A 12,834-nucleotide genomic window follows, 5' to 3' on the forward strand; every position below is an offset into this window, starting at 1 on the left:
GGTTGCACTGGGTTTTTGTTGCTGTGAATGGCCGGTGAGTGGGGGCTATTTGCTAGTTACTGGGCACTGGCTTCTTATTGCAGTGGCTTCTCTTGTGGAATACGGACTCAGTAATTGTGGTGCACAGGCTTAGTTGCCCTGTGGCATGTGGAATCTTCCTGGAGCAGGGATTGAACTCTGGTCCCCTGCACGGAGGTGAATTCTTAACTACTAGACCACCAGGGAAGTTCTCAACATGGCTTTTGTGTCCAATCTTGTACTGCACTGAAAGCCTGACTCTCTGTGATGTGAATTACCTTTCCCTTTCAAGAGGAGCTGGAGAAAATGGAATGTTTTCTCTTATGCTTGACAGGGACAAGAGGGTTTTCTGTTGACTCTGCAACACAGCACATCTATGGTGGGATCTACTCCGGTTCCTGCTCAACCTATTGTTCAAAATAACCAGTCTATATGATCTAATTAAGCCAGTCGCTTCAGCAGATAAAATAGTTTGCTTTATTTCATCATTCAACAAGCAGATTAATTTCTTGAACATGACTGGAACTGCTGTGCTGCTGTGTCAGGAGACTGAGTTTTCAATCAAGACCGGGCAAGGACATGGCCTGGATCACCTTTTCCCCTTTTCCTGTGTTCCAATATCCAAGCTAGAAATGCTGGATAAACCTTCATTATATCATTTAAGGTCAGATACTATGTGGGGAATATGAAGTATGGAGTGTTTTTGTCTGATATGATTAGGGCTGCCAGATAATTTTTTGGTAGGAGTATGTCTCATGCAATATGTGGGACATATCATACTTCTATTAAAAATTATTCATTATTTGTATGAAATTCAGATTTACCTAGGCGTCCTATATATTTATTCACTAAGTCCAGCAACTCTAGATAAGATGCTACAATGGCCCCAAAGAGCCACCACTTTCTTTTACCGTTTCTCAAACAAAAAGATGATGTGTTTAAGAAAGGACACCTTTAGCGCAATAGCATCAGAAACAAATAGTTAGGAATGAGTTTAACCGGGGAGGGGAAGATCTCTACACTGAAAACCGTTAAGACATTGATGAAAGAAATCAAACAAGACACAAATCAAACAAGACACAAGACACAAACAAGACACAAACAAGACACAAATATTCTGTGTTCATGGACTGGAAGAATTAATATTGTTAAAATGTCTATTCTACTCAAAGCCATCTAGAAATTTAATGCAGTTTCTATCAAGAGTCCAATGGCATTTTTAACAGAAGTAGAAAAAACAGTTCTAAAATTTACATGGAACCACAAAAGACCATGAATTGCAAAAACAATCCTGAGAAAGAAGAACAAAGAGAGAAGCATAACACTTCCTGATTTCAAGCCATACTATAATATTACAGTAATTAAACTGTATAATATTGGCATAAACTAGTTACACAGATCAATGGAACAGAACTGAGAGCCCAGAAGTAAATTCAGGTATATATGGTCAACTAATATTTGACAAGGGAGCCAAGAATATTCAATGAAGAAAACACAGTCTCCTCAATAACTGAGAAAATTGGATATCACATAAAGAATGAAACTTGACCCCTTATCTTATACTACTCACAAAAATTAACTCAAAATGAATTAAAGACCTAAATGTAAGATGAGAACTCATGCAACTCCTTGAAGAAAACATAGGGAAAAAGCTCTGTGACATGGGTCTTGACAAACGACTTTTTGGATGTGACACCTAAAGCACAAGCAACAAAATAAAAAGTAAACAAGTGAGACGACATCAAACTAAAAAGCTTCTGCCCAGCAAAAACAAACAAACAAAAACCAACAAAAGACAACCCATGGATTGGGAAAACATATTTGCAAATTATACATCTACTGAGGGGTTAATATCCAAATTATAATGAAGAAAACTGACCTTTTCCAGTCCTGGGGTCACTGCTGAGTTTTCCAAATTTGCTGGCATATTGAGTGCAGTACTTTCACAGCATCATCTTTTAGGATTTGAAATAGCTCAACTGGAATTCCATCACCTCCACTAGCTTTGTTCAGAGTGATGCTTCCTAAGGCCCACTTGACTTTGCATTCCAGGATGCCTGGCTCTAGGCAGGTGATCATACCATCATGATTATCTGAGTCATGAAGATTTTTTTCTAGCCACAGAACAGGAAAAGTTCAGTTTTCATTCCAATCCCAAAAAAGGCAATGCCAAAGAATGTTTAAACTACCACACAATTGCACTCATCTCACACACTAGCAAAGTAATGCTCAAAATTCTCCAAGTCAGGCTTCAACAGTATGTGAACTGGGAACTTCTAGATGTTCAAGCAGGATTTAGAAAAGGCAGAGGAACTAGAGATCAAATTGCCACCATCCATTGGATCATCGAAAAAGCAAGAGAGTTCCAGAAAATCATCCACTTCTGCTTTATTGATTATGCCAAAGTCTTTGTGTGGATCACAACAAACTGTGGAAAATTCTTAAAGAGATGGGAATACCAGAGCACCTGATCTGCCTCCTGAGAAATCTGTATGCAGTTCAGGAAGCAACAGTTAGAACCAGACATGGAACAACAGATTGGTTCCAAATCAGGAAAGGAGTACATCAAGGTTGTATATTGTCACCCTGCTTATTTAACTTATATGCAGAGTACATCATGTGAAATGCTGGACTGGACAAAGCACAAGCTGGAATCAAGATTGCCAGGAGAAATAGCAATAATTTCACATATGCAGATGATACCACCCTTATAGCAGAAAGTGAAGGAGAACTAAAGAGCTTCTTGATGAAAGTGAAAGAAGAGAGTGAAAAAATTGGCTTAAAGCTCAACATTCAGAAAACTAAAATCATGGCATCTGGTCCCATCACTTCATGGCAAATAGATGGGGAGACAGTGGAAATGGTGACAGACTTTATTTTTGGGGGCTCCAAAATCACTGCAGATGGTGACTGCAGCCAAAAAATTAAAAGACGTTTGCTCCTTGGAAGAAAAATTATGACCAACCTAGACAGCATATTAAAAAGCAGAGACATTACTTTGCCGACAAAGGTCGGTCTAGTCAAAGCTATGGTTTTTCCAGTAGTCATGTATCGATGTGAGAGTTGGACTATAAAGAAAGCTGAGTGCTGAGGAATTGATGAACTGTGGTGTTGGAGGAGACTCTTGAGAGTCCCTTTGACTGCAAGGAGATCTAACCAGTCCATCCTAAAGGAAATCAGTCCTGTGTATTCATTGGAAGGACAGATGCTGAAGCTGAAACTGCAATACTTTGGCCACCTGATACGATGAACTGACTCTTTTGAAAAGACCCTGATGCTGGGAAAGATTGAAGGCAGGAGGAGAAGGGGGCAACAAAGATGAGATGGTTGGATGACATCACCGACTGGATGGACATGAGTTTGAGTAAATTCCCGGAGTTGGTGATGGACAGGGAGGCCTGGCGTGCTACAGTCCATGGGGTCACCAAACGACTGAGTGACTGAACTGAACTGAACTGATATAAGATAATGGATGTTAACTTATTGTGGTAATCAGTCACAATATGTCAAGTCATTATGCTGTATACTTTAAACTTACATGGTGTTGCACATCAGTTTTAATAAATCTGGAAAAAATATTTGTGTGCTATATGGAGATAATCAGAGACCAGCATGGTGTTTGGTGGTTCCTGCTGAATCATCTTACTGAAACCAACAGAGGTCAGATCTGAGTGTCTGTGTTCACATTTTCTATGATAAACTGAACTATGTTAAAGGAGTCAGGCAAATTGTAATGTGCTGCTCTGCCTTCTTTGCTCTGTTTCCCCTTTTATGTGCCCATATGAACTCCTCAATGAGATTGCAAACCCAACAGGGCAGAAACTGTGTCCTCTTTTTACTGGGATCCCCAAAGTCCAACAAAATGTCTGAGTACCAGCAGATGCTTGGAAGTGTGATACATGACAATGAAAGGGAGACTTACCTTGGTCTGAAATCCAATGGATATTCTAACCGTCTCAGTGGGAGTTTTGTGACCCAGGCACCAGGCCAGAGGTCAGTGGAGTCTGGAAATAGAGCCCATCTGCGCTTTCGGAGGAGTCTGTCGAAAGCCCTTCTCTGGTTTGCCCCAGAACAAGTGCTCCATCCTTGAGGCCAACACAAGCAACAGCCTCCCTGCCACCTGTCAGTGAACTGCTGCCAGAGTGTAATTGTACCGGATGCTGTGAGAGGAAGCCTGAATTAAATGAGGCTTCAGCAGGGCCAGCAGTGCCTTTTCTTACCTGTTAATGAAGCCTCATTAGAAACAGCAAGAAACCGTGCTGAGAACTCGAAGCACCAGTCTGCTGGGCTCTCCTTGCCAAAGGATGATTAACTTAATGATTTACGGCAGCTGCCCTTTGAGATTACAGAGCCGAGGAGACTGAGTGTGTGCGGCCGGCACAGTGTGCTGTCTGGTGGAAGCTCGGGAGGGTGTACAACCCATTCTCTCCTAGCTTCCAGGTTCTGGGAAATGCACAGCCATTCAGATCCAGAAGTACCTCATTCTGATGGCCGGCCTTCTGAGGCTCTCCAGCTGTGTTTAAGTTAGGGATTTAGATCGTGGCTGGGGAACAAAAATTCACCGTAATAAGTAAGAAAGAAAAGCAGCAGATCCCAGTGAACGGGCATTCTATAAAGTTGGCTGCACACTCTTCTGGGGAGGCCCTGGTACCCAGGGCTTCAGTCATGGGCACCCCTGGGTGTGCAGGAGATCAGTGCTTTCTGAAATGCAGCTGTAGGTGGTGTCTGGACTGTTTCTATGCTTCAGACAACAAAGGGAATCATGCAAAGGTGCCACACAAACTGTAAATAGCTGTCCTGCCCACCTGACTTATTAATGCAATTCCTCTGATCCTGGAAGCCAAAAGGGAAACCAGTTGGAGCGATTTCAACCAGGCGATCCCCATGTCTTGCCTCGCTTCTCTTTCTAACTTTCTTAAAGGTAAATAAGATTCCATTTGTTTATGTTGACCTTGACTATTTGGAAGCCCAGGAACTGAAGGAGGGGGTCTTCGAATGTGCCCATATTGGACACACTGCCCTGTCTGGATTAGCTGCTTATGTGAGGACAGAGACTCAGCTTGGATAGTTTTTTAATTTTGGTCTGTAATTTTGTGTGACAGGTGTGCTGACAGGAGCTTGGGGGAGGAATTAAGAAATTAAGTCTGGGTTGTGTGTGTGTGTGTGTGGTTTTGGAGGCACTGAGAGCCTGTGCTAGGACACAGGTGGTGGTTTCAGTTTTAATCAGAAGGCAGGGGAGTCTCGAATGGGTAGGCGGCAGATTCATGAACTATATTTGGCTGGCCTGGGCCCTGAGAGGGCTGGGGAAGGACCCTGGAAGAATGTTCTGAGGCTGCAATTGTAGGCAACCACAGTCACAACCTAATTCATCTCCCACAGATTTAAACTGAAGTTCCCTTTAAACTGATTGAGAGAGATACTCTGCCAAGAGCAGTGAAATGCGGGTGTCTGCGCATAACTACTCATGCAGAGCACGCTAAAGACACCTGAATGCTCTGTGATCATGCTACATGCTAGACCCCCTCTAGCAAGAACATTGTTTTTCCCTCCAGTGGTGGCATTCTGGTTTGCTGAGCACAACTCTCACCCCAGAAGCACATTTATGTTGATAAACCCAAGAGCAGCTGACCCTTGCATAATGAGGAAGATGGCATCATGCTCCAGGACCCTTCCAGAAGCCTTTAAGAATGGACCCATGAGGTAAGGCCAGGTAGGTAAATTGATATCCATCTCTATCTGATAGTGGGTTGAACAAGGTGGGCAGACTGGAAGCCACACACAAAGCATTTATTTGAGAGGGGCAAGGGAGGTTGCTCGAGCTATAGACTACTTGAATTAAGGCAGCAGGACCCTCTCCATTTCCAGGAAGCTTTTCAGCTCAAGCTGAACCAACCAGGAAATCCAGCTTGGGGTGGGGAGTGGGAAGGGTGAGGGGAGATGGGGGTTGGGGGCGAGAATTCCTCAGGGAACTTCGTTGGTCACTTGGTGAGGAAGGCAGCATTTTCTTCATGAAAAGAGGATATTTCTCCATTAGCTGAAACAAACAAAACCCCCAAAACACATTTGAGTGAGAAAAGCCATAGATGATGAAAATTAGTAAAGAAATCACAATAGGTTTACAGGAAAGGTAAATGTTTCACAGAAAGAATTTGGCCTTTGGAACAAGACAGTTTGGGTTTCAACTCCTACTTCCATGGTTATTAGCTGTGTGACCTTGGGTAAATGACTTAAGCTCTCTTTGATTTAGTTTCCTGTCTGTAAAATGGGGATAATGATGTGGTTCTGGCAGAGTTTTGAGTTGAAATGAAGATAGCTTAGAGCTTGAGACTGTGCTGGCACATAGCAGGCACTCACTGAATGGAGTTTTTGAAGTAAATTTAACCTATCTTGTTACTTTTGTGTTTCAGTTATTCATACGCACCTGAAAAAATTAGCATTGTTACAAACATCTAGCTTTTATAATCAACAGAAATCAATCTAATAAAAAGACAGTTGGAAACAGGAGCTGGATGACATGTTTTTCCTTAGAAAGGAGTGAGTGTTAGGTTGCTTCCTGGCCCTCTTACCTTCTAAGAAGGGGATGTACAGAGCACAGTGAGAGCCAGGACACCTGGGATCCAGTCCAGCTCTGCCTGCCCGGGTGACCATGGGAAAATCTTTTTCTGCTCTGGACTTCTTCTCTCTGGAATCATGAGCCATTGTACTACATAATCAACAAATTGTCTCTTAGCCCTGCTATTCTATTTCTCATTCAATGTGTGCCATAGAATGGACCTTGGAGGGCATGAAGATATAGAATTATGATGAAAGAAAGGCTTGAATTTCCTTAAAGAATTGGCAAGGAAGCTGAGCCCCAAGCCTCATGCCTATGCTTCAGGGTGTACTTACCCATTAAAAAAGTACTGCTATATGCATATATATGTGCTTGGTGTATATGTATATATACCACATATATATATATGTGTATGTATGTTATATATATATATGTACCACGCACACATAAATGTATATATACCATATACACACATATATGTACATTGACGTACACATGTCATTCCCAACCTCTCACCTCTGTCCACTATGGAGGTTGGAAAAGCTAAATAGTTGCTTTCCCAGCTTCCCTTGCAGGTAGGTCTAATCATGTGAGCAGACTCTGGTTAATGAGATAAAAGAGAAAGTCGATTGGAGGCCTTCTCAAAACATTTTCCCTTCACTGAAAGGAGTGAGTCATGCAGGGAAAATCCTTTCTTCTGTCCCCTCTTCCCTCCTCCTTCTTGCCATGCATGAAGTTATGCTGTCTGGAGCCGTGGTAGGCATTTGGCAACCATGGGTGACAAAATTGAAGACAGGAATGGTAAATCAGAGGGATGAAATGAGCTGGGGACCTGACTGACAATACGAGCGGCCTAGCCTACCTCATTTCTGAAACTTTCAGGTGAACACGGTTTATGCCCTTGCTGCTCAACTTGTGGTCCGTGGACCAGCAGCACAGGCATCACCGGAGAGTTCTGTCAGAAATGCAGAGTCTCAGGTCCTGTCTCAGACTTACAGAAGCAGAATCTGCATTTTTAAAAAGATGCCCAGGCTTGACATGTTTCAGGAGTGCTGGTTTATAGCTTCATTAATTAGGACTTGCTACATGCAGCAGAAAGCACTGCTAACAGCTACCACGTAGTATGAGGTGTGTGTGAACCATATAGGTGCGTCTATAGGTGTCTGTCTATATGTCTGTATACATGAATATATACTGACATCCACACATATATGTATACACACATAAGTATACACTATATATTCATCTATATATTGTGTTGTTTAGTTGCTAAGTCGTGTCTGACTCTTTGCAAACCCATGGACTGTAGCCCCAGTCTCCTCTGTCCATGGGATTTTCCAGGCAAAAATTCTGGAGTTGCTTGCCATTTCCTTCTCCAGGGGATCTTCTCTATCCAGGGATCCAATGCTTGTCTCCTTCTTGGCAAGTGGATTCTTTACCACTGAGCCACCAGGGGAGACAAATACTTGTGTATCTACGTACATATGAATGGAAAAGTCCTGGGAGGACAGTCAGGCTGTGGGAGCTGAGGGGATGTGTTGGGCGGTGATTTCTCCTTTTTACATTAATTACTTTTATAGTATTTGAGAAAATGTTGAATCGAAACCCACGAGTACCTACCCCTCTCCTAGCAAAGCGGAGCAGAGACGCACCTGCTCTCCTCGCGGTCCAGCAGCGCGTGGTAGGAGGCCACGTCCCGCTGCAGCTGGCATTTGTGGGCCAGCAGGTGCTCCCGGGCCTGCAGCTGCTGCTCCGCCTCCGCGCGCATCTCCCTCAGCTCCGCCTCCAGCCTGCTGACCACCGCCCCCAGGTTCTGCAGCTCGATGTCGTGCCAGTGCTTGGCGTCGTGCAAGGTGTTCTCCAGGCCTCGTTTCTACAAGAGAGGGAACGCGGGCCAAGCTCGAGGCCCACGGTCGGGCCCTGGGAAGAGGGAGGTGGGCAGAGCAGTGGGAGGGGCTGGCTTCGGCCTGGTCTGTCCGTTTCTGCCAGGACGATTACCTTGACCGACTGAGGGAGGTCAGTGGGGAAGTACTGAATCCTCCTGGGGAGGCCAGAGTCTTGTTTAGTCTAATTCACTGATCCTTCCTCTGGGGGTGGAGGTGGAGAGGGAGATGAGGAAGAAAAAGAGAGGAGGGAGGCCAGGAGGGAGGGCCTATGAGACAGAATGATGAGAGAAAATGAGGGGGAGATGAGTGAGAGAAGGAGAGAGATAAAAGGAAAGAGAAATACACACACACACACACACACAGGAGGCAGTCTGCAGGTGTTTCTTCAAAGAAATTTTGCAGTCTTCTCCCTGAACCACCTCCAAGCCTTTTTGCTCCTGACTGCTCACCCTCCGGGCCCTTTCCTTCCTCTGTGAACCCCCACTCACCGTCCTGCTGGGATGCTGTCTCCCCCTGCACGCTTCCCACATTCCCCAGTCAGAAACAACGTTGCTGGTCTCTATACCCTCAGCATGTCTGGCCTTAGCGTTTCGGTAGCTCACTGTGCTAGCTCCTCTTCCCCAGCTGCCCCTCCGCCCCACCCTTAGCCCACCTCTCTCTAAGCTGAGCCGCACCGGTTGGTCTCTACCAGACTCACGACTTGGTCATCTCTGGGACTGACTCCTGTGTTGATGTGTCCAGCACAGACTTCTCCCCACCCATGCAGACTTGCTATTGAGGTTCTCTTCCTAGAAATATACACAGGTTGTGGGCACCTCAAATCAAGGTGTTCAAAATGAAGCCATTGGCTTCCTTCCAAACCTGCTGGCCCCTCTGCTCCTGTTGAGCTGGTGAACTCAACGGGAGCTAGAAACCAGGGAAAGAGATGCCCCTGATCCTGCTTGCCTCCCAGATTCAATTATCAGAGTCCTGCCTCTTGTATATTCTGAAACATTTTCCCATTTGTGCCCCTCTGCTCCAGCCACCAATACCCTGGATGGATGCTTATCACCTCTCATCTGGAGGAAGCTCGTGGCCTCCCAGCTCACTTCCCCTGACTGTAGTTCCTCCTCCTCCCACTGCAGCCCCACCCCGCCCCCACCCCGTCACTAATAGCAGCCACCATGTGCTGTCTAAAGCCCAAATCTGCTTGTATCCCCCTCCTCCTCACCTGGCTGACTCCTATTCACCCCATGTCCAAGATCAGGGGTCACCTTTCTTAGGAAACCCCTTGTGCCTGCCACCAATAGGCTGGATTAGGGGGTCCCTTCTCTGGGTATCACAGCTTCCCAAGCACACATACGCCCTGGAAGTGGGCAGAGCTTCTTAGGGGCACGTCTCCTCTAGCAGATGCTGAGCTCCTTGAGAGCACGAACCTGGTCTCTTTAACCCCAGAGACAAGACGGGACCTGATACAGAGCAGGGGTGTGTGTGTGTGTGTTGCCTAGATAACAGCACTTGTATTATGGTTACACTTACTGCCCTATCTCCCCACTAGACTGAAACTTTCTTCTCATCTTCCCATATACCAAGCCCTGCAAACTGTAGGGCTTTACTGACCAGTAAACACCTTTAAAAAATGGTATGCATCTCTTTAAAGGTTTTTAGTAGTTCTAATTATATAGTTCTATAATTTAGAATCTGGCTTTTTATATGACACATAAGAAACAAATATCTTTCTAAATTGGACTGAGTCTTGTTGAAACAGGTTTCTGTACTCTCTTTTGACCATTGTGACTGAAATGGAAGGTTCTTGGTCAAGATGTCATCTTGAATCATGACTACTGTTAAGCAGAGGCCACCATGTTATCTTATTTAAACCTTCCTAACTTTACAGGATATGAGAATGTTGAGTCAGATTCCCATCCTAGGTATGTCTACAGGTAGCAAAATGTGATTAGTAGAAATAAACGTAGATCAGTGTCTGATCTGGTTATTATTTGCTGGTAAGATCTGGGGTGCTAACTCTACCTACTACACTTGGCATTCCGTATCAGATGATTCTTTGCAGGCCTCAAAACTCTCACGTGCTGTGAGACAGGAAACCCATATGACTACAGTTAGACAGTCGAGAGTTAAACTTGACACAGGAAAGGCCAGGACTGTTCCTGGCCTACTCACCAGAGCTCGTAAGGACTCTGTCTCAGCCTGCAGGCTCTGGATTTGGCAGGAAGTGTTGTGCAACTCCACCCTGAGGGCTGCAGCCAGCTTCTCTTCCTGGGTCTGGGCCCTGCGAGCCAGTTCTGCCTGTTGCTGTGGAGAGTCAGGAGTGAGCAGAGGAGCCATGGCCTGAACTCGTCGTTCCCTCTCACCCTCTTGGAAACAGCCATTTGATTTAAATCACTTTTTTTTTAATAGGTACCCACATGAACTTGCATTCCAACACTTAATTAATTTGAACATATAATGCATGCAAATAGAACAAAATACAAAAGATCTTCTAAAGGATATATAGTAGAAAGTCGCCTTTTCTTCCTTGCCCTAATTACTTCATTCTGTTTCTAGTTTCTTATATCTCCTACCAGAGCTATTTCATTCATTTATAAACAGATGCATATGAGTATCCCTCCTTGCTTTGGCACTTAATACATTTTTAGAAACTATTCTATAGCAGTACATGTAGATCAATCACATTCTTTTTAAGGGTTGCATGATATTACCTTGCTTGGAAGTACTGTGACTATTTGGAAGTTTCCCACTGATTGACACTTACCTTGTTTCCAGTCTTGGCCTGTTATGAACAATGATGCAATCCCTCATTTTCCATACATGGGGGGATCTCTGAGGGGTAAATTGCTGTAGTGAAACTGCTGAGTCAAAAACATAGGCATTTCAGACTTCTCTGGTGGCTCAGTGATTAATAATCCGCCTGCCAACGCAGGGGACACAGGTTCAGTTCCTGGTCCGGGAAGATTCCATATGTTGGGGAGCAACCAAGCCTATGCACCGTAACTACTGGAGCCCTTGTGCTTTAGGGCCTGTGAATCACAAATACTGATCCACATGCTGCAGCTACTGAAGTCTGTGTGCCTAGAGCGCATGCTTGGCAACAAGAGATGCCACTGCAAATATAAGGTGGTGCACCACAACGAAGAGAAGCCTCAACTAGCCACAACTAGAGAAAGCCTGTGTGCAGCAATGAAGACCCAGTGCAACCCCCCAAAATTAATTAATTGATAATAAAAAACCCAGTGCTAAGGGGTCATCAGGAAGGATTAAAAAAAAAAAAGTAGGCGTTGTAACCATGATAAACTTTGGAAATTTGAACTCCCTCCAGCTTTGCAATTGTCCCACACCTTCCTCCGACAAAGGGTGAACCAACTCGACCTGATAGCTGCTGTTTTCCTGTAAAAATCCATCTGACCACCACTGTGAATATAGGGGGAAGATCTGTGTTTCTCCCCAGAGCAAGATGGACATATTTTGATTTCTCCAACATTCGAGGGAGCGGGTCACTGTTACTCCTCTTTGCTGGAGAAAAAGGGAAAACACCAGAGTTCTCCCTTGTGTTTCTTCAATGCAGTCCGATGAAAGGTCTCCAAGTCAATGACGTAGGAGAAAATAAACTGCTTTCTCTCCTAGGTTACTGGCTTTCTGAGTTTCCCATCTTTACTACATATGAATAATTCCAAATAGTCCAACCTAATTGAGTGGCTAAAAGATCCCAAATCCAAAGGCTCACATCTCAGTAGCAGTTCTGCCAATTCTTGCTATTTGAGGTCTATTAAGAGCTCAAAAAAGATGTCCATTAAATGCCAGGGAGCAGCTGAAGGACAGCAGAATCTGTGGGCCCAGCTCTGACTGGTTGGCCCATGGCTATGTGTCTCTGGCCCATTATTCAGCCTCTCTGAGTTCCAGTCTTAGATGATGTTGAGTGGGGAATGATAATCATATGATGACTACCTCCTGGGGTCACTGTGAGACTCCCATCAGTTATGCATGTGGAGGTTTTTAGAACCTTAAAAGTGTGCAAATATTGGCTCTGTGTATTTTCTATATGTAACAAGGAATAGTAGCTAACAAATGAGTTTGCAAAAGTCACTATAGTTGAATACTCCTAATGATAACTAATGGGCTTCCCAGGTGGCTCAGTGGGAAAGGATCTACCTGCCAATGCAGGAGACACAAGAGATTCGGGTTTGATCCCTAGATTGGGAAGCTTCTCTGGAGGAGGAAATGGCAATTCAGTTCAGTATACTTGACCGGAAAATTCCATGTACAGAGGAGCCTTGTGGGCTACAGTCCATGGGGTCACAAAGAGTCAGACATGACTGAGCTATACAGTAGTTTGAAATCAGCCATGGTGAGAGTACTTACACCATGGAAACTGGCAAACAC

The 12,834-nt window shown here is 44.6% G+C and overlaps 1 protein-coding gene across 2 annotated transcripts in view; it reads right to left on the bottom strand.

Moving 5' to 3' along the window:
• Nucleotides 1-5,784: 5,784 nt before the first annotated feature.
• Nucleotides 5,785-12,834, bottom strand: part of BFSP2 (beaded filament structural protein 2) — a 72,693-nt gene continuing 65,643 nt past the window's right edge. Inside the window, exons 5-7 of one of the 2 annotated variants that reach the window (XM_043474388.1) lie at nucleotides 10,618-10,749; nucleotides 8,192-8,444; nucleotides 5,785-6,052 (exon numbers count right to left, since the gene is read on the bottom strand). In XM_043474388.1, the coding sequence (XP_043330323.1) occupies nucleotides 8,199-8,444; nucleotides 10,618-10,749 (378 nt within the window). In that variant the 3' untranslated portion in view covers nucleotides 5,785-6,052; nucleotides 8,192-8,198. The remainder of the gene's footprint in view (nucleotides 6,053-8,191; nucleotides 8,445-10,617; nucleotides 10,750-12,834) is intronic. The other variant, XM_043474389.1, reaches the window with a different exon arrangement.

This window comes from Cervus canadensis, chromosome 7 (assembly GCF_019320065.1).
Source record: "Cervus canadensis isolate Bull #8, Minnesota chromosome 7, ASM1932006v1, whole genome shotgun sequence".
NCBI lineage: Eukaryota > Metazoa > Chordata > Mammalia > Artiodactyla > Cervidae > Cervus > Cervus canadensis.